The sequence below is a fragment of the Triticum aestivum genome, chromosome 7B, assembly GCF_018294505.1.
Source record: "Triticum aestivum cultivar Chinese Spring chromosome 7B, IWGSC CS RefSeq v2.1, whole genome shotgun sequence".
Classification (NCBI taxonomy): Eukaryota; Viridiplantae; Streptophyta; class Magnoliopsida; order Poales; family Poaceae; genus Triticum; species Triticum aestivum.
The window spans coordinates 465,354,142-465,374,932 of record NC_057813.1 but is presented as its reverse complement, the minus strand read 5'-3'; the positions used below and the strand labels follow the sequence as shown (position 1 = coordinate 465,374,932).

Genomic DNA, 20,791 nt, shown 5'->3' with positions numbered 1-20,791 from the left:
TGGCTGAATTCTGCCCACCGTCCTCTATTAACCCACGCGTGTGATGAGATACCTACTTCGGCCACATGTCCGTTCTCGAGGTGGCCATCATTAATCACAAGTCGGTTGGATCCTCGCGTCCGCTCGCTATTTAAACGGTGCGAGACGCCCGGCAAGAACCGCACCACACCTTCGCTCCCCATTTCCTCATTTAACATTTTCCTCCATGGCATCCGACGAGTCTCTACTCTTATAAAAAGCAGAGTTGGTGATGATGGTGTGCCTGCCATCCTGCAATATAGACCGTCCGATCTATATCTAATGGATAGGAAGGAAACTATGACAATTTACCTGCACTTCTCTCCATATTTGTAGATAAGGCCTTCCCTTGTTCATCCTTTTCTCCCACAAGATCTTGATGTTCCGTGCAACGCACGGGCATCTTGCTAGTAGGAAGAAAAATTCTCCAACATAAAAGCTGGCGAGCCAGCCAACTGTCTGTTCCACCTTCATCGACGTTCCAGGCCGTTGCAGGCCAGCTCGCGGAGGCTGAAGCTCGACGCCGGCACGTGGTTCAGCTTGCCGAGGAGTGGCGAGTTGCTACAAGCCGGCATGAGGGGTGGGGGATGGCAGCACGAACATCTTGGCTGCCGTGGACGACGTCGTGTCATACGGTGCCTCCCGTGCCTGCGATCCCTCCATCCACCATCAACGCGCGCGTAACCACGCCCTACCGATGGAGAAAGAAGCCGGCTATGCAGACATTGACGAGACGATGCCCAGAACATCCGCGGCCGCCGCCATCATCGAGGAGAAGTAACACGGGAGGCCACCGCCGCTTGGGTCCCATGAAGGCCACCGCCGAGGCGACGCCGGTGTCTTGCCCTCTCGAAGGCCATCGTCGTCCCTACCCCAAAACCAACTCTGATCCGTGCAGAAGAGGCACCCTTCCTCTCTGGCTAAAGCATCAGCCAGCGGTTCTACTTCGATGAGCCGTGGGGAAGCCAGCCGCCCTTTGTGCTGAAGCATATACCTTTGTGGCTCACGCCTGCTGGGCAAGGGAAGGACAATGGAGATCCGCCGTGGCTGGTCGTACATTAGTCAAAGGTGTCCATGTCGTCAAAATGGATATCCGCCGGCACCGGCCGTAGACTAGGTTTTATCTTAGTCCAATATCATTTTAAGTTAAAAATATGTCCAAAATATAATGAATTTTGTCCTATTCGTATGAAATCCGCCGTGTTTGCATGTATTTTGTCTGGTTAGTTCAAAGAGTGGTTAAATGTATGCGGGCAGTGTTGGCTGGCGGCTTCCCGCAACTGTGTCCGTGGACTGCTCCCCCTGCCAACGGACGGATGATGAAGAAAATTTGTGGGTCGCCGTTGGAGATGCCCTTAGAAAACCATAGGATTTACAACTGCTCAACTTATCCCGTGCGACGGCTTACAAAGGATATATATATAACACATGTGATCTAGGTCAATACTGATCCATCGGCCCAAGCCTACCAGCGACGGGCCTAACTCCGCTCGCTCGTATGAAGTTAGCCTTTATCTTTATAATCCCTCTGTTCCGTAATGTAGTGCATATATATTTTCTAAAATGTCAAACTTTGTAAACTTTGATCAAGTTATAGAGAAAAATATTTATATCTATAATACCAAATTTATGAAATATGAACAACATCTTGTGATGAATCTAATGATATATATTTGATATTCTAATTGTAAATATTTTTCTCCATGAACTTGGACAAAGTTTGAGAGATTTGATTTTTGAAAAAAAAATATGCACTACATTATGGGAACAGAGGGGGTACTTGAATTTGGATTACGATATAGCAATAGGGGTAGGGTGTGCGTGTGTATAATTATAGGGGTCCCCTTCACCTCCCGCCGGCTCTCCGGCGTCCTCTTCGAGTGAAAGTGAAACTGGGTGAGATTCCCTCCCCTTCACCTCCCTGCCATTGTTTATTTTCTTTTAGTTTGTGGATGAACTAGCTCAATCAACGGTGAGACACAGCCTCGGTCCCAGGGACGTGCTGATCGTATCATCTCCTGGGGAGTCTCTTCCTTTTTTGTTTGTCAAAATCACAGACATGGGTCTCTGTCAAAAAACTATTGTTGGCCGTGAAGCAGTTTGGTACTACTCCCTTCGTTCCTAAATATAAGTCTTCCGCATGTCATAATTCAGAATAGCTCAGTTGCTAGGCATAGTGAACCCCACATCATCTGTATTTCTAGAACCTGGTTAGTGAACCCTGCGTAGTGAACTTGTATTATATCCATACAAGAATACTATAATCAAAGGTTCAAAGTGAATAAAGCAAGGTTTATTACAAGACTTCTCTCCTATATCTAAGCAAAGAGTGCTTTGTTTATTAATGCAATTCTAAATAATTTGAGAATCAGTTTATTGCATCTTGTCCCATGTTGTCTCGTATATCTATCTAGATCACATTATGAACCATGTTTTGCTGACAGGATTCTGATACTTCTATCCAGGCAGGGGATAATTGAAGAATTTTATCCACTTGACCATGAAGGTGATATAGAATTTGAGATAAGACAAGATGAAGAACGAGCTCAATTTTTCCAAGCACAAGATTATTGGCCACTCGACTTTGAAACCATTAGAGAATATGCAGACATGCAAGTTGAAAAACAAACCCAATCAGTCCAAGCACAAGGACAACATACCTATGCTTCTATGACAGAAGAAATTGCTGCAAATGCAAAACGATGGATGAGCGAGGAGGCGATGGTGGCTTTCAAAAGATACATCGAGAGCAAAGATGATCTTAAGGTTCTCCACGCCTGCCCTAAAATCTTTTTAATTGTTGGGACTGTAGAGGACTATGACTAACACTTGTTTCATCTTAGGGAGTTGATTATGAATTTGACGGGCTTGTCCATCAATGTTTTAGTGTGGAGAATTATTTAAAGATATTTCATCACTTGAACTTTACTGTCAAGATAAAGAAGCCTGGCTCTGCTGATTGGACATCGGCAATGTACTTCGCCGAGGTCAAATCAATATGTATGATGAAACTATATGCCTGTTATCCTTTGGAGCATTATCGATATGGTATGGAAAATTTTCACCTTATGACTTGTAGTGACCTAGAAAGATTCTAACATTGTGATTTACTTTGGCAGGTGAATGTTATGCATGTGAGAACCAAGGAATGGGTGTGTTGAGGCACCCATTAAAAGGGATATACGATATGGGCAGGGAAGATATACGACCTCCCTTCTATTATGAGGACAGTGACTCTGATGAATTCGATCCAACAATGGGGGAGAGTGAATCTTCTGATGAGGATATGAGTTGATGATGGCCTTGTCCTTTATTCTCGTATATACTGCAAGTTAGTTGTATCTCTTGTATGCTCTTTTTTTCTTCGGGAAAAGCTCTTCATGCTCTTGGTCTATTGATACAATTCAAATTGCTACTCGCAGTTGATTTGAGAATGCCAATGTGTATAATGTATTAATGTATGGGAAACGTTTATACACGGCGTGCCGATGCAACTTTCGGCCGGCCGCGTTTGCTCACGCGCACCACGCTAGCTTCTCATCCCACGCTGGCGCACTCTTAGCAAACTGCCCGCCCCCCCATGTCTCATGCTGTGGGCCCGCGTGACTACCCTTTTTTCTCCCTTAGTTATCTCTTACCTTATTGTTACCTTTTTCTACCTCCAGCTACATTAAATTCTACTATGCTACAATGTGTTGTGTCCGGCTGAGAAAAGCGCTGCAACCCACACAATAAAAAGCTGGAAACGAAAGGCGGTGAATTTTTGCAAAGTGAGATTTGCTGGAATCAGTAGAGTCAGTGCTACAACCGTGTAGAAAAGATGCTGCAACCGCGAAGGGCGGCAAACAAGAGTTTTGCTGGAAGTACCGACGTGAGCTGAAACCAGAAGCTGTTTTTGTTGCAACCGGCAATCACAAAAGCTACAACCATTCGATTCGAAAGCTTCAACTAGCAGTATATAAAGCTTGAACAAGACACCATGGACTGAAAAAAGCTTCAATAGTTCATGTGAAAGCTTCAAAACCGTATTCGAAAAAGCTTCAAACAGCGGAATAAAGAAGTTTCATCTGACCACTACGAAATAAGAAAATCTACAGCCGTCATTTTGGAAAGCTTCAACCATTGAACTGAAGAGCTTCAACCAGCTTTATAGAAAGCTTCAACTCGCGAGTACACAACGAAAAAGTTGCAATCGTTGATATGAAAAGCTTCAACCCTATTTTTGAAAAGCTTCAACCCGACATCATAAAGCTGGAACTGGCACTTCACCATTGATGCAATGGCGGCACTCCTTCGTCAGAGTTGCAACCTTCGCGGATGGATCTGCATGCAGTGGAGCCGGCAAGAGCCACGGTGACCGGGGCGGGCCATGCTAGGAACAAGCGACGGTGACGCTGGAGAGGAGCCGGTGGCTGGGAGGACGTCTAGGCAGCGACCGACGGCGATGAGGGCGGCGGCCGGCGGCGACATGGATGGCCGGCGGGCTAGCTGACGACTCGGGGAGATCAGTGCGGGTGCTCTGGATGAACACACAATATGCTTTTTTAAATAACGAAGCAAGTGGGGAAGATGGCATCGTGTGGGTAATACTGGACGAATAATACGTATGCGGAGTGATCAGCCGAAATTTCGGCCGGTGCACCGGGGCCTATTACTCGCCTTAATAGGTTTGTCACAATGGTATTATGTGTTGTCGATTCTAGTGTCACACTCTTATTTTTTTTGAATAGAGTACAGACGCAGACACCCGTACATACATACATACATACATACATACATTCATCCTTATGAACGCACGCACACACACTCCACCCTTACGAGCACCTCTGAGAGACTGGGCCGGCACATCATTTTGAGATTGACGAAGACGCCGCAGACACATTCGTAGTCAGCTTGAACGTCTTCTCTCACTGAAAGCACATCGCTGAAAGGCCTGAACTAAATTCATAAGAATGCGAGCACCAATGTCATTGCTGGAAGGGAATTCCAATGTATTTGTAACCATCCAACCATAAGTTGATTCGCCACACACTCGTATTTGCTTTGATGCGACTGGTTTACTCTGCTTTGAATTCTTTCTGTCACGGCTGCAGTTTTTATTTACCATCTTTTAACTGGTATTCCGTTCACCAAAGCAAACAATACGTGTGTTTGTACATAGAAGAAATATACGTGTGTGAAGTGTGAAGTGAGGTGAAGGTGCATGCATGCATGGGTACGTGGCCGACGGATTTCCAGAGCATCTCGTTGAAGCTCGCGGCGGTGTTGATGGTGTTGGCGAAAGACGGTGCCGTTGTACATCCGGCCGATGAGGTCGCGCACCCGGTGGGCGTACGGCAGCGACGCGTCCGAAGCGGGCCATGTCGGGCCCGATCCCCGCGAACTGCGCCTCCTCGCACGCCTTGGTGTACACCTTCTTGACGCCGCCGCTGTCGGCGTGGGCGGGCGGGGGCGGATCCGGAGGAGTATGTGGGGATGGTGGCGCAGACGAGGGCTGCCACCAGGAAGAGGAGGAGCGTGTTGGGAGACGCCATTGTAGAGCACCTAGGCTACATGTTGTTGACTGCTGATTAACGGGTAATCTGGTGAGGGCACAAGCACTTTGGTATGATTATGCATCCTCAGCTAGATTAATGGAGGCATATGCAATCCGCGATACAGTCATGCTAGCTAACGACATGGGCTGGCACAGGATCATTGTTGAAAGTGATGCTTTGGAAGTTCTTAATCTGTGGAAATCTCAAGAATTTGATAGAGCTGACATCATGGGACCTATGCAGGAGGTGAAGGAGCTATGCGGGAATTTCACTAGTTTGTATATTTCTTTTGGTAGGAGGGAAGCCAATGTGGTTGCTCATCTGTGTGCTAATCAGGCTAGTGAAGTCTGTAGGACCCCTAAAAGAAAGAAGTTTGTAGGAGATGTCTGTGAATAAATTTTATTTCAGTATGGCACTTTCGTGTCACATGCACCGCACGTGAGTGCTACCTTGGCCAGGGTGTCTATCTGCTCGTGCGTGTCTCCGCTGGCCCGCAACGCCTATTGCTACGTCCGGTCATACACAGCTACATCGATTTCATCGTCCGTCCAGCAGTCACATCCTCGACCTTGCAAGCGGTTAGATTGATCACCTGTTCGCTGCTTCGCTCCATCGACGCAGTGCGATCGATCTGGTTTATGGATTACGCGCGTCTTCGCAGGTCCCGTGAAAATCGTTCTGGGGTTCAGCGCGCTCCTCCATCGATCGTGCAACGGGCTGCCGCTGCGTCGCCTCATCGGGCCGCAGCGCCGTCGTACGTGGTTCTCCGCGTGGCAGCATCGACTAGCGCGCAGCGGCTGCGTCACCCTTTCGGGGCGTAGTCGCGTGATACGCGGTTCCCGCCGCCGCCCCGAGGTCGTCCCCTCGGTTGCACCGATCCGGGCTCCGCTGCTACGTCGTCCCTTTGGGTCGTAGCGCCGTGACCCGTGGTCCCAGCCGCCGCCCCGAGGTCTTCCCGTCGTTGCCCCGACCTACCCGCCGTCGTTGCGTCGCCCCTACGGGCTGTAGACGCGGCCCGTGGTCACCCCCGTCGTCACCGCGCGTCGACCTCCCGTTGTATGCGCCGCGCCATCTCACTTGGTGCGGGAACACCACCGTCCGCGCAGGTCTTCGTCACGCTGTCGGGTTCCTCGCCTACTTCAACCATCGTCGCCGCGCTCCTAACCTAGCCGCCGCCGCCGCCGCCCGTCCACCTCCATCTTCGTCCAGCAACAGCCCGTCGCCAGCGTCGCCGTCATTTACCCCGATCACTTCGTCTACACCGACAACGACGGACGACATTGGCCCCACGCCGATTGACGCCGCAACCGTCGTCGAGTTCTTCTCTGCCGGCCTCTCCGACTTCTCCGACATGGGTACAGCTCGTGCAGGTCCCTCATTTACGCATGCCCAGTACTAGCAACATCAGTGCGTGCCTTCGTCCATGACGTGTCCTTGGGCCTGGCAAGCCTGGAGCGGCACTTCGTCAACTTCGTCTTCGTCTGTCTACACATGCCCGGTGCTGGCAACGCCGATGCATGCCTTCGTCCATGACGTGTCCACAGGCTTGGCAAACCTGGTGCGACGCTTCGTCAACACCGTCTACCTCTCGGCGCACCCCTACTTCGACATCACTGCGCCCATGCTAACTCGGCGCTTCCTTGTGCCCGCAGCTCCACGGCGTTTTCCTCGACATCGGCTACCCCGACTCGACATCGACCACGACATTCTTCTCACGGCTACCTCGACCACGTCTACACCATCGTACGCTGTCGGCTACCTCGACATCGGCACAAAGGGCTATCATCCGCTTGAGCAACTCGTCGGCTTCCTCTACAGTCAACGCGTCCGTGATGCGACACCGTCCACGACGCTCCCGCTACGACTGCGGGGGGGGGGGGGGATGTCAGCCCGGCTGCTATTCTCTTCAGTCTGACCGTCCGCGACGCTCTTGTTGTGTGTCACGCTACCGCTACGACTGCGGGGGATGTTAGAGATATATATTGGGTTACTTGTATTTGGTAGTCAATCCTTCTCCTACCTTGTCTCCAGGAGAGGCTTTTTGCCATCCAAGTCTTGTACTCAATATATACTCGCCCTCACCAATCCCTCTCTCCCTTCTAACAGAATCAGCTCTCGTCGCAGTCGAGGTCGAGCCCGGCTTTGAGCACGGCGGCACTGCCCTTGATGGCGGTGTAGCCGAGCCACGTGACGTTGTCGACCATGACGCGGACGGCTTCGCAGTCGGAGACGATGTAGCCGTGGAACTGCCATTCCCCGCGGATGGTCTGGGAGAGCAGCCTGGCATCGGCGCAGGCCGGGATGCCGCTCACGCGGTTGTAGGAGCACATGACGCTGCTGACGTCGCCGTCGCGGACGCACATCTCGAAGGGGCGGAGGAAGGTCTCGACCATGTCCCGCGCTCCTGGACGCGCGCGTCGACTTGAAGCGGGTGTGGCCGTGCCAGTCGTCGAGATTGTAGGGGGCGTAGTGCTTGCAACACGCCGACGTCTTGATCGGCCGGGACTGGGGTCCGCCGCCGTGTCGTGGCGGAGGATGTCCTGCATGCCGCGCACGAAGTTGACGGCGTAGCGCCCCACCACGAAGGGGCCCTCGCCGGGCGTCTCCAGGGCGGGTCGCGCAACAGGTTGAGTTGGGGCTGCAGTGTAAAAATGGTTGAAGCGTATGCTTTCGCAGGGACGTGTTGCGTGTTATTCATAGAACGTTGGTACAAGGGCGGTAGCTAGGTTGTTGGTGGATTGATCCTCAAGCTAAGATCTATACAAGATAGAGATCAATCCCAACAACCTAAACTACCTAGAGTACAACTCACGCAACACAGCTATACGTGTACGTGGTTGATACAACACCACCACGTACACATTTACATTGTCTAACACTCTCTCTCAATCATAACTTACCAAGTTGAGATTGCTCTTGAAATCTTCCAGTTTATGTCATGATAAGGCTTTGGTAAAGCCATCTGCAACTTGATCATTGGCGGGAATGAAACGAATGTCCAATAGCTTCTTGGCTACTCTTTCTCTCACGAAGTGATAGTCAACTTCGATATGTTTTGTCCTTGCATGAAATACTGGGTTTGCTGAAAGGTAAGTGGCACCAATATTATCACACCAAAGACATGCAACTGGTGAGTGTGTCACACCTAACTCTTTTAATAGAGTTTGAACCCATATAATTTCAGTTGTGGCATTTGCTAAAGCCTTGTATTCTGCCTCAGTACTGGACCTTGATATTGTTGCTTGTTTGCGTGCACTCCAAGATATCAAGTTGGGTCCAAAGAAAACAGCAAAGCCACCTGTGGACCTTCTGTCATCTGGACATCCTGCCCAATCTGCATCTAAAAAGGCACTTACCAATGTAGAACTTGACTTGGAAAATTTTAGTCCAGTGCTCATGGTTCCTCTGAGATATCTGAGAATTCTTTTTACTGCAGTCCAATGTTCAAGTGTAGGAGAGTGCAAGAATTGACATACTTTATTGGCAGAGAAGGATATATCAGGCCTTGTTAAAGTCAAGTACAGCAATGCACCTACCACACTTCTATAATTTGTAGAATCATGAGCTCCCAAGATTTCACCGTTTTTCTTAGAGAGCTTTTCGGATGTGGACAGAGGCATATTTGACACTTTGCAATTCATCATACCAGCACGTTTTAATACATCTGATACATATTTTTCTTGAGTTAGAAGTATACCATCCTTGACTTTCTTCACCTCTATTCCCAAGAAATAATGCAAATCACCGAGATCTTTTAAGGCAAAATCCCTTCTGAGATCTTCCAACAATGCTGTAGTTCCCTCCTGTGAAGAGCTAGCCACAATAATGTCATCGACATACACAAGCATAAAGATGGTGATCTTGCCTTTGCTATAAAAGAATAATGAAGTGTCAGCCTTCGATGGTCTGAAGCCAAGCCTTTGAAGTTTTTCACTTAACCTAGAATACCATGCTCTAGGTGCTTGTTTTAACCCATACAAGGACTTATCAAGCTTACATACATAGTGTTGCTCGTTTTTCACCTCATACCCAGGAGGTTGTCTCATATACACTTCTTCCTCTAGAACGCCATGAAGGAACGCATTCTGCACATCCAATTGACGAAGACTCCAACCTTTTGATACTGCAATAGATAGAACAAGTCTGACAGTAGCAGCTTTAACAATTGGACTAAAGGTGTCCTCGTAGTCAATTGCATATCTTTGTTTAAAGCCTTTTGCAACTAGCCTGGCTTTGTATCTATCTATTTCTCCTGTAGCTTTTCTTTTAACTCTATAAACCCATTTGCAATCAATAATATTTCTGCCCTTGGCCGGAGGAACTAAGTGCCAAGTTTTGTTTTTGATTAATGCACTATATTCCTCATCCATTGCATTTTCCCATTGTTTACTTGCAAAGGCTTCATGTAGATTATGTGGTTCTTCTGTTGTAGTAAGACCAGCAAACTTAGTTTTACCATACCTGACCGTACCATTTGTACATACTTTGGGTTTTGCAATACCATGTTGAGAACGTGTACGCCGAGTTTGTTCGGGTGCAGCAACTGTTGGCGCAGAAGATCCCGCAGCTGGTGTAGAAGATCCCACCGGATCTGCCGCAGAGGAGCCAGGCGCGCCCGATCCAAGGCGGATCTCGACAGGATCAGAGGCAGACGCGGCAGACCCAGAGATGCTATCGAGGGCCCGCCGTTCCCCCGCATCGATGCATGGTGCAGAGGCCGCCACCTGGCGACTCGGAGAGGCAGCCGTACCGCCCCTAGACCCGCCTGATCCGGAGTGCGCTGTGGGGCTGCTCCTAGCGGGCCCGCAATCAGCGTCAGCGGGCGGAGGCGTGCGCGTGGACGTGTCGCGGTCGCGCGTGGGCAGGTTGCTGTCGCGCGTGGGCGAGGTGTTGTCCCCACCTGCAGGCGCGGCGGTCGAGAGATTTCGCTCGGGATCGCCGCCTGCAGAACTGTCGCTGCCAGCACCTGGATCCTCCTTGTGTTCCACGTCAGGCTGATGCTGCATAAAATCATGACGCACAACAGGATTTCCTCCAAAATTTATGGCAGGATTTGCATGAAAATTAACCGATGGATTAGCACTAATTTCATCCCCATGATCAAGAGGCTCATTGGTGACAGAATTTTCAGGAAGAAGAAGAACTTCTGACCTAAGGAGAGCACCGGCTTTGGGGTTTAGTGAGGCAAAAGGAAACACGGTTTCATCAAACACGACGTCAGGAGATATATAAACCCGTCCGGCGGTTACATCCAAACACTTGAACCCTTTATGGAGATTGCTATAGCCAAGAAAACACAACATTTGGAGCAGAATTCAAGCTTCTTAGAGTTGAATGGGCGGAGATTAGGCCAACAAGCGCATCCAAAGGTGCGGAGAGCATGATAATTTGGTTTTTCCTGGAACAATCGTTCAAGAGGTGTTTCAAGATTTATCACCTTACTGAGAGTTCTATTGATAAGGTAGGTGGCAGCTATAAAAGCCTCATCCCAAAATTTTAAGGGCATGGAGGCATGTGCTAATAGTGAAAGTCCGACTTCCACAAGATGCCGATGTTTCCTTTCGGCCGACCCATTTTGCCGGTGTGCGTGAGGGCAGGAGACGTGATGAGTGATGCCAATTTGCCGAAAGGAGTTTAAACGCTCGTACTCACCACCCCAATCTGTTTGCATGGTGATGATTTTACGATTAAAGCGTCTTTCAACAAGAGCTTGGAATTCATGAAATATTTTGAACACTTCAGACTTATGTTTAAGAATGTAAATCCAAGTGAACTTGCTGAAATCGTCGATGAAACTCACATAATAATTCTTTCTATTAATAGAATCTCGGGCAGGCCCCCATACATTAGAAAAAACTAGCTCTAAAGGAGCATTGGAAACACTAATGGAATTCGGATAGGGGAGTTGGTGACTTTTGCCTTTTTGGCAAGCATCACATATACTCTCTTTATTCAACTCACTATTTGAAAAGGAAATTTTATTCTTCCTAAGAACATGCTGAATGATTGTTGACGAAGGGTGACCTAATCGGCTGTGCCACCTCGATGGAGAGACCTTGGTGGCACCAAACGCCTGCCTGCCCGAGCTCAAAGGTGCAGATGAGAGGGGATAGAGGCCACCCCTACATCTGCCTTGTAGGAGGGTTTTCTTCGTTGCCTTGTCCTTGACAAAGAAATAGTGTGGATGAGTTTCAAGAAAGGCATGATTGTCATGTGATAAACGATGAGCAGAGATCAAGTTCTTGGTTGCTTTAGGAACATGCAATATGTCTTTAAGATGAAGATTGCGAGTGGGGGTATGAATGTTGGCTTGACCAACATGGATAATTTTCATACCTGCGCCATTGTGCATGTTCACTTGATCTTGGCCGGAGTACTTCTCCCTCATGGTAAGCTTGTCAAGCTCACTGGTGATGTGATGTGTAGCCCCTGTGTCGACGTACCAGTTGGTGTCGACCCCGTAGGAGCTGGTGTTGGTGTTGACAGCCGCTGCGCTCTTCTCCTTGGTGAACGCGATGTCGAAGCGGCGGTAGCACTCCATAGCGACATGATTGGGCTTGGAGCAGATCTGACAGAAGAACTCAGGGAGATCGTTGCGGCCTTCTCCTTGGCCGCGACCTCCACGGCCTTGCCCGCGGCCGCCGCCTCCACCTCTGCGGCCGCCGCCACGTCCACCCCCTCGTCCGCCACGGCCGCCGCCATGGGAGACGGCGTTGGCGGAGGAGTGAGAGGATTGGTGCCCGCCGTCGAACATGGCGAGCCTGTTCTCGAAGCCGACGAGGAGGGAGTAGAGCTCGTTCACCTTGATCGGCTCGGCCCTGGCGCACAGGGAGGAGACGAAGCCCATGTAGTCGAAGTCGAGGCCGGCGAGTATGTATGACACCATGTCATCGTCGGTGAGGGGCTTCCCAACAGAAGCTAGCTCGTCTCCGAGCGCCTTCATGCGGCCGATGTACTCGGCGACAGTCGAGGTGCCCTTCTTGGTGTTTGACAGGGCGATCCTCGTGTTCACCACGTGCGCCTGGGTTTGGGAGATGAACATCTCCGTGATGGCAGTCCATGCTGCCGAGGCCGTGGTGCAGTGGGCAATCTGGATCATCACAGGAGGTGAGACTGAACTGAACAGAAAGCTCAGAACCTGGGAATCCTGCGCCCTGGCGATCTCATACGCCGTATTGGGCGCATCTGTTGGCTTGCCCTCCTTGTCCATGAGCTTGGGCGCCGGCTCTTCTCTGTCGGGGTTGATGTAGGCGACGAGCTGAGCGCCGCGGATGGCAGCAATCGCTTGGGCACGCCACACCAGGAAGTTTGAGTGATGGAGGCGTTCGGCGATGGGAATGAGGGCTGGTGCAGCGGCGGCGGCGGCGGAGCTTGAGGCCATGGCTAGGGTTTTGGGATGCGCTAGAGGTTAGGATCTGAATACCATGTAGAAGTGCATGCTCTAGCCAATGCAACCAAAAGACCGATCTGATGGAAGAGACTAGGCAGCACATTATACGTCAACAATCCCCCTCACGTGTGGCTCCCTCAGGCCTAAACGTGGACCGAAAGTGGGCTGCAATTTAATTGCGCCAGCCGGGTCTTGAACTCAAGACCTCTTGGTTCTGATACCACATGTAAAAATGGTTGAAGCGTATGCTTTCACAGGGACGCGTTGCGTGTTATTTATAAAGCGTTGGTACAAGGGCGGTAGCTAGGTTGTTGGTGGATTGGTCCTCAAGCTAAGATCTATACAAGATAGAGATCAATCCCAACAACCTAAACTACCTAGAGTACAACTCACGCAACACAACTATACGTGTACGTGGTTTATACAACACCACCACGTACACATTTACATTGTCTAACATGCAGTACGTCAGCCCGCCCTTGCCAAGGTTGTAGTACATCGCACGAGCCTCCGTCGACACAGCCTCCAAATGAAAAAAATAAACAATTCCTGAGACATGCACGTATTAATCATACGTGTCAATCCAGCTGGACATGCATGTTTGTATCCAGAGTACCATATAATATAAGTAGAGTATATGTGTGAAGTGAAGGTGCATGTACCCGACCGATGGATTTCGAGAGGGTCTCGTTGAAGCTGGCGGTACTATTCATGACGTTGGCGAAGACGACGCCGTTGTACACGGCGGCACGACGTGAGTGCAGGTGTGGCTTGGCGGGGTCGTCGAACTTTGTGGCGGGGCCGCGGCTGGACAGGCCGTGCAGCGCCTCGGACTTTTTCCAGGGCATCTCCAATGCAGATTCATAAACTGTCCTCAATCGTTCGGAACGAGTTATGTGGACCCGTTATGTCATCCAACACGATACCACGTCGGTCCGTGGACAAGTCCACTTGTCTAAAATCCCGTAAATCGAAAGCAAATCAGGAGGTTTCACGGGAGTCCCGGCATCCGTCACGTAGGACTCGGACACCCTCAGCCCACCCAAAAAACGAGGCGGAGCCTGTGCATCTGGCTACATCCACATTGTTTCCGCGCCAAAGCCCGTGCATTTCACGCCCTCTCCGCTTCGCTCCGCCCCAATTCTCACCCTTTTCGCTTCCACCGTCGCATGCGCCCATTCATGGATGTACCGAAGCCAACGGTGGTGAAGGATCCAAGCAAGGTGGGGGCACAAAGGAACGACTCGGTGACACCACAAGTCCGCCTCCTCAAAGCGAAGGGAAAAAGGTGCGTCGGCAACAATAAAAAGGACGGCGGGGCGGCGGACGTGGCGGGGCACACGATGGACAAGAGGGGCAGGGTCGCTGTGCGCCGCAGCCACAACTGCCCATGCAGACATCGCCCTGGCCGGAGCAATATCAGCCGCTCTACTTCTATGCCGTGCAGCATGTTGGCCAGCAACAGTAGTCCCCAACATTCGTCCATGTTAGGATATTGAAGCGCTTGTCGGCCAAGTTGGAGGCGTCCGAGAAGGAGGTGGCCAAGAAGGCAACAGATGGCCAGGAGGAGCCGGTGGTAGAGTGAGCGTGGAGGCTCGGATATTAGGTCTAGGAGGGCAAAACTACCTTCTTTTCATGTACTGCCAGACTGATGATACTTTTGTGACCAGGTGCATGTAAAACCAATGAACATCTGCCTCTTTTTGGTTGTGATCGGCCGCTATGAACAACACACTTATAGTTAATCAATATTGCTATTTATTTCGAATGAAATTGGCGCAAAAAATGGTGGGCGTTCAAGAGATGTGGTTGAAAAGATATCTACTCATCCCACAAAACTAAGAGCTGGCAGATGGAGAACTTAAATGTTCTCAAGTCTAGTCTCTCATCTTCTTCTCCACCTTCTACTACACTGGCTTCGTCTTCTTCTGAGTTGGTAGATGCAACTTCTTTTTCATCTTCACTGGTAGCTAGTATGAGCTCATGATCATGATCATGTTCCTCCTCAAGGGATACTTTTGTTGCCTCCTCCTCTTCTTCTCCAACCTTTTTTCTCACCACTCCTCAATAGAAGCTTAGGATTTCTTGATCTATCTATAATCATATCTTACCTTTGTTGAACATACCAGAGAACATACAAGATTCTCTCAACTTGGGTACTAAAACTTGAGATTTGAAGAACAATCCAAAAAACAAAAAAACTTGTATGCTTGCTTCTTATTTTTGTCTTTCTTCTTTCTTGCCTTTTGATTTCTTTTATCTCTTTTATAAAAACACACCGACATATTTTAAGATGTACGAACACTTTTTAAAATTACATGTTCTTTCGCTTAAAACACATGAACACTTTTAATATTACACATTTAAAAAACTTAAACACTTTTTAGTCATACGAATTCTTTTAAGCGTGTGAACACCTTTAATTACATGAAGATTAAAACAATACAGATTTTTGTATAATTACATTGACATTTTTAAGTTACGTATTTTCCAAATACAGGAATACTACTTTTTAATTAAACATTGTATAAAAATACAGAACATTTTTGTAACGTATGTTTTGCAACACGTGAACATTTTTCTTGTAATTACAAGTAATGCTTTTCTTTCCGCTCTTTGAACATGATAGAGAGAAGTTTCCTAAAAAGAAAAAAAAACATGGAGAAGCAAACAAAACGAACGTGACAGCCTGCAATGGAATCCAACCGTACTTCCATGGAAACAGCGGGAACCCTTTTTTTTCACGGTGCGAATCAGCGGGAAAAGAGAGGAAGGAAACCCGAGGAGGAAGAAAAAAAAAACAGAAACAAAATGGGCACTGACTGGCAGGCCCGGTCAGCACACTGCACACGTAATCATCACGAAGAACGGAACGGGTAGCGGAGATGGGCGTAGCTACCGACGAGGAGGTCCGCCGCGCCAGGGGCCGCGAGGCGGCAACGCCGGTGGCGCAGGAGGCGCCGCTCTCCGGGGCGGGAGGGGCGGCCACCGTGGAGGACGGGGAGGGAATGCAAGGGCTGGCGCGGGGCGCCAAGCACGGCGTGCAGATGGTGCCGCCGCCGACGGCCATGTACACGCTGCAGCGGGAGCGAGGGGTGTCCCCCGGAGGGCGAGGGGTCCCCGGCCACGCCTATATGTGAGTAAACACACGAGCCATTTGTTCGCCTCCCCTGAATTTTAATTTCGCTGTACGTCAGATACTCTTCATGAGGTGTCCTCCCAATTTGGTTGGTAGTTCGTACCTGCGCTGTAGTACTCGGATTACTATTCCGTTTATTTTGTGAATTTTTCTGCTCCACAAATAGGTTTCCCTCTGTACAATCCGTAATTTCTCTGTTAAATGGAAACGGGGCAAAGGGGACATATAATTTCTCTGCTATTGCGTTGTCTGGATCGAGTTCTTATGCCTAGGAATCATACATCTGATGCCTGGAAGGAAGCTGATTGATGTAGTAAATCATTCTATGAGTATGCTCGTTTCATAATTTAGAGAGATCCTAGAAGTTATTTCCGCTTTAGGCGTCTGGACTGGATTCTGAAATGCTTACTTGTTTCGTAGTTTGCATTATGCAAATGGTGAATGAACCCTGCGAGTAATTTCTTTCAGCTGTATGAAATATGCATGGCTTTTGGAAGATTTTCGAAATGTTTTGCACGTTGTACAGCTCTCACCAGCTAAATCAAACGCAGGATAAGTATCTGAAGTACCAAACTTGGTTATTGTTTAGTTTTTGGTTCTGATGCTGAATCTCTGTTCATGTGCTTTAAAGGTTGGTTCGTTGTTGTATTGATTTGTGGCAATAAAAAGTGCTTCTGCTTGATAACCATTCATAAAATTGTTTCTCCTGTTCTATCTATTTTTAGTCTTGTACTCATGTTGGGAGTGAAAATATTTGATGATTCAGTCATACGGTGATTGACAACTTCTTTTTGTCTTGATTTAGTAGCGGTCTTATATTTGGATACATAAACTTTTATTTAGTGCAGAAGACCTTGTTGCTAGTTCACGGCACTTGTTGGCAGTTTCTGCAGTCAGATGCTTCACTGTATATCATGCAATGCAGTTGAAAGAACACACCTACTTTATATTAATGCATGTAGCTTAGCCTCGTTTGTTTTCGTTTTCTGTAGTTTAAGCTTTTAGTATGCCATAGGATATATGTTGGAGATAAAACGCTCTTTTTCCAGTTGTTGTGGCTGCTGAAGCATATTATTTTCTGTCCGTAGGGCAGTTATAGCCTGTTGAAGGCAGTTGCTTGGGCTTGTTGAGCATAAAAGGTAGCTTAGCCTTGTTTCACTAAACAAGGCTAACATCAAGTATGCCAACCCAAAGGGGCTACCATCCCTTGTGTTTCTATTATGTTTAATCAGTTATATGTCTTTCTTCTCCACTATAGGGCTGGTGGGCTAGCATCAAGTATGCCAACCCAAAGGGGCTTGGTTTACAGGAGTTTGAGGCAGAACTGGATGAGTCACTGTCCAGGAGTCCAAGAATTGATCCCAGGGTGTGTATTGGACTATTGGCCTCTTCTTTGTTCTGTTCCTGTTCCTGCTTCTGCATTAATTACACTCCAGTTTTTTTCTTTCTTTCAGGAGCTTAAAGACTATGAACTGCACCAGGATCTGCTAGCACAGGGGGCCTATGCTGCTGGTTTAATCAGGACATCGACCGATGGGTACCAAAAAATGGCACTGTCAAGAAAAATGTGAGCATTTAGGATCTAATGTAGCTTTACTGTTCAGTTATACTTGTTGGTCTATTGTGCATGAATTCTTTTGGATAATGACCGTGTTTGGGATATGCAGTCTGCTGGGCATGTACCTGGAGGGTAAGAAGAATACACCCGAGGCGGAACACTGGCGCAAGGAACTGCACCTGCAGATCGAAGCATTAGAGCATCCCTTATCCGCTCTGGCCAAGTCTAAGAAGAACTATGAGACCATGCCACTCCTGTTCCTGGAGATGCCTGATCTCCTCCCTAAGCAGGAGAAGAAGAATAAGAGGTAACTTCCTGTCAAATGCTGATTTGAGACAATGGTAGTATGAGATGAAACGCATCTCTCAAGTTGGTTATTTTGCAGAGCTTGAGGCTGCTACTGGGGACTGCTAGTCTGCTGGAAGAGGAAAGGGGTGGTTTATCTGACAGTGCAGAATTTGGTGTGAGGCCTGAGCCGGCCCAGGCCACAGACAGGAACCTTGTATTTTCATTTTGAAGTCGAATCTGTACATTGAGGACCTGTCGTATGTGATGTTGTTGCATACGCTGTAGAAAACGAAGATGCCATATTCATACCGTCCGGCATACTCTAGTACATCGATATGCCACGACGTTGATACCTTATGTTTGTGATATATAGTACTTTGACGAATGCTTAATTTCCTGCTAGTGGCACTTGTGTCTTGAGTAAGTTTTATTTCATCTGTTGGTGCCTCTTTTGTGCTGGAGTGAAAGGGATAGTAGATCTTTTTTTTTTCCAAAAAAAAAGATGTAGATAGTTATGTCCAATCTCTCTCTCTCTATATATTTGCCAATTGGTGGTTCTGTCTTCCGTCCAGGCTTTTTCCTCCAGTTTATTCTATCTTCAAAGAAAAAAAAACAGATGTAGATAGTTATTTCCAATCTCTATCTCTATTTATTTACCAATTGGGGGTTCCGTCTTCCGTCCAGGCTTTTCCTCCGGTTTATTCTATCCCGCTATGGTTTTTTCCATCCAACACTGGTTCATCTTTTCTTCCTCTGATTGTAAACCTAGCCTTTTCCCACACACTGCCGCCTCCCAAACAGCGCTCCGCAGAGGCTCCCCACCGTGACGACGCTGAGTGGCTGACGCACTGTGAGGAGGCTTCCGCCACGATGTTACCTACCCACCGGCGCTAGCGCTCTCTCCACACGACACTGACGTCTGACGCCCCGCGAGTGGTTTTGCTACACCCACGAATGATTACGGGCTGGAGGATGTTACGTAATGATTTGGCAATATTTAGTTAGAGGTTAGCAATGGACACGGGCGTTAGACTGTATATATACGTAGACTCTTGTATACGTCTGTAATTGTATTGTACTCTTTGATACCCCTATATAATGAGATAGCCACACCCTGTTTAAGGTGTCGAGCAGTTTCCCAAACTATATGCTTTACATGGTATCAATTTAGGTTTCGATGTCTTCCGCTGCCCTTGCCGCCGCCGCCGCCGCCTCGACCTCTTCCAACGCCGCCGCCGCGTCGGCCCAAGCGCCGGCCTCCGCCGTCGCTCCTTCGTCGCCCTTCCTGGCGTCCCGTCCGCTGGCTACGACCTAGCGGCAGCCGCCCGCAAATTCCCCGATTGGATCGAGCGGGATGGGTGACCTGCCTCCGTCGATCGCATCGAGCGGGCCTTCCTCGACCATGGCTTCCGAGGGCGCCGGGGTTTCGCCGTCCTGCACCCATGTATGGTGCGCCTCCCCCGTCGCTCTTCGGCGGCCCCTGGTACGACGCCCCGCTCCAACTTTTGGCGCTCCGCTGCCGTCTTCGTCTGCCTGGCCGGCGCCCTATGGCGCATCGCCGGTGCCGGCCTACGCTGGGCCGTCGCACCCCAGCCCTATGGTGTGCCGCCGTCCTCGCTGGCCTCTGTGCCCCCCGGAGCCCCGCCTGGCTTGGGTGCTGGCGAAGCTGCTGCTGGCAACTACCCCTCGTCGCCATATGCTGGTGCACCACTGACGCTCGCCTCCAACCCGGAGACGGATCCTATGATGGGCTGCTACGCGCCACCGCCACAGCCTCATGCGGATCACATGGCCGCGTCGTCGCCGTTCTACTTCTCGCACCTTCTCCCGGTGAAGCTTACACCGGATAATTACTTGTCGTGTCGGGCTCAGGTGCTACCTCTCCTCCGAAGCCGCTACCTGGAGGGGTACGTTGATGGCTCCATCCCGTGTCCGCCGCCGTTTCATCCGGCGTATCACGTGTGGGTGGCTCAGGATTAGGCGATTCTCTCCGCTATCTAGTCATCACTCACTCCGAGCGTGTCGTCCCTGGTCATCTTCGCCGTGACGTCTCAGGATGCTTGGTCGGCGCTTCACAGCAGCTTCTCCTCCAAGTCTATGGCGCGTGCTCATGCTACACGCACCGAGTTGGGGGAGACTAAACTCGGCGGTCTCTCCATCACTGAGTACTTCATCAAGATGTCTGGTCTCGCCGACACCTTGGCCTCGATAGGTCATCCGCTTGGAGATGAGGAATTCAGCACCCACGTGCTCAATGGTCTTGATGATGATTATGACAATCTCATCGAGAACATTCATGGTCGTGAGGCGTCACTTCCGCCATGAGAGCTATATGCGCGTCTTCTTGGTCGTGAGCAGCGCATCAAAGCGCGCCGTGCCTCTCCGAGCTTCATCTCTGCCAACACCGCGTCCCGCGGTAAGCCATAGAAGCCGTCGCCGCCTGGTAGGAAGCCGGTGGCCTCATCCCCGCAGGCCCGCGCCGCGCCGTCATCCATACTGGCGGTGCCAGGCCGGTGGCTTGTTGTCCCTGCCGCGGTGCTCAGCAGGCCTGCCAGCTGTGTGGCATTGAGCGCCACATCGCCTCCCGGTGTCATCGATGCTACAAGCAAGATTTCCTCGGCATGGGCAATAATGGCAAAGGGAATGAAAAACAGGCTGCTGTAGTGACAAGTCATGACCATGGGCGCACTTCGTCCTACTCCATTGACCCTACATGGTACATGGACACGGGCGCCACGAACCACCTCACCAACGAGATAGCCAAGCTCTCCACTCAGGAATCGTATCGCGGTCATGATCAGGTGCACACCGCCAATGGAGCAGGTATGCACATCTCCCATGTTGGTCAGGCCTCACTTCTT

At 49.6% G+C, this 20,791-nt stretch overlaps 2 protein-coding genes and 1 pseudogene across 2 annotated transcripts; 2 read left to right on the top strand and 1 right to left on the bottom strand.

Annotated features, from left to right (window-relative positions):
- Nucleotides 1–7,663: 7,663 nt before the first annotated feature.
- LOC123160832 (probable beta-D-xylosidase 2) lies at nucleotides 7,664–13,793 on the bottom strand. Its single transcript, XM_044578679.1, has 3 exons — nucleotides 13,613–13,793; nucleotides 13,396–13,468; nucleotides 7,664–8,186 (listed from the first exon to the last, which is right to left on the bottom strand). The coding sequence occupies exons 1-3, from the start codon at nucleotides 13,791–13,793 to the stop codon at nucleotides 7,664–7,666; spliced, it is 777 nt and encodes a 258-aa protein (XP_044434614.1).
- A 333-nt stretch (nucleotides 13,794–14,126) lies between these two features.
- LOC123158058 (uncharacterized) lies at nucleotides 14,127–18,322 on the top strand. Its single transcript, XM_044576197.1, has 7 exons — nucleotides 14,127–14,395; nucleotides 14,437–14,526; nucleotides 15,775–16,081; nucleotides 17,343–17,450; nucleotides 17,539–17,651; nucleotides 17,752–17,949; nucleotides 18,028–18,322. Exons 1-7 carry the CDS (start codon nucleotides 14,127–14,129, stop codon nucleotides 18,032–18,034), a joined length of 1,092 nt encoding a protein of 363 aa, XP_044432132.1. The 3' UTR covers nucleotides 18,035–18,322.
- Nucleotides 18,323–20,147: 1,825 nt separating this feature from the next.
- On the top strand, nucleotides 20,148–20,286 carry LOC123163407 (uncharacterized; annotated as a pseudogene).
- The last annotated feature ends 505 nt before the right edge of the window (nucleotides 20,287–20,791 follow it).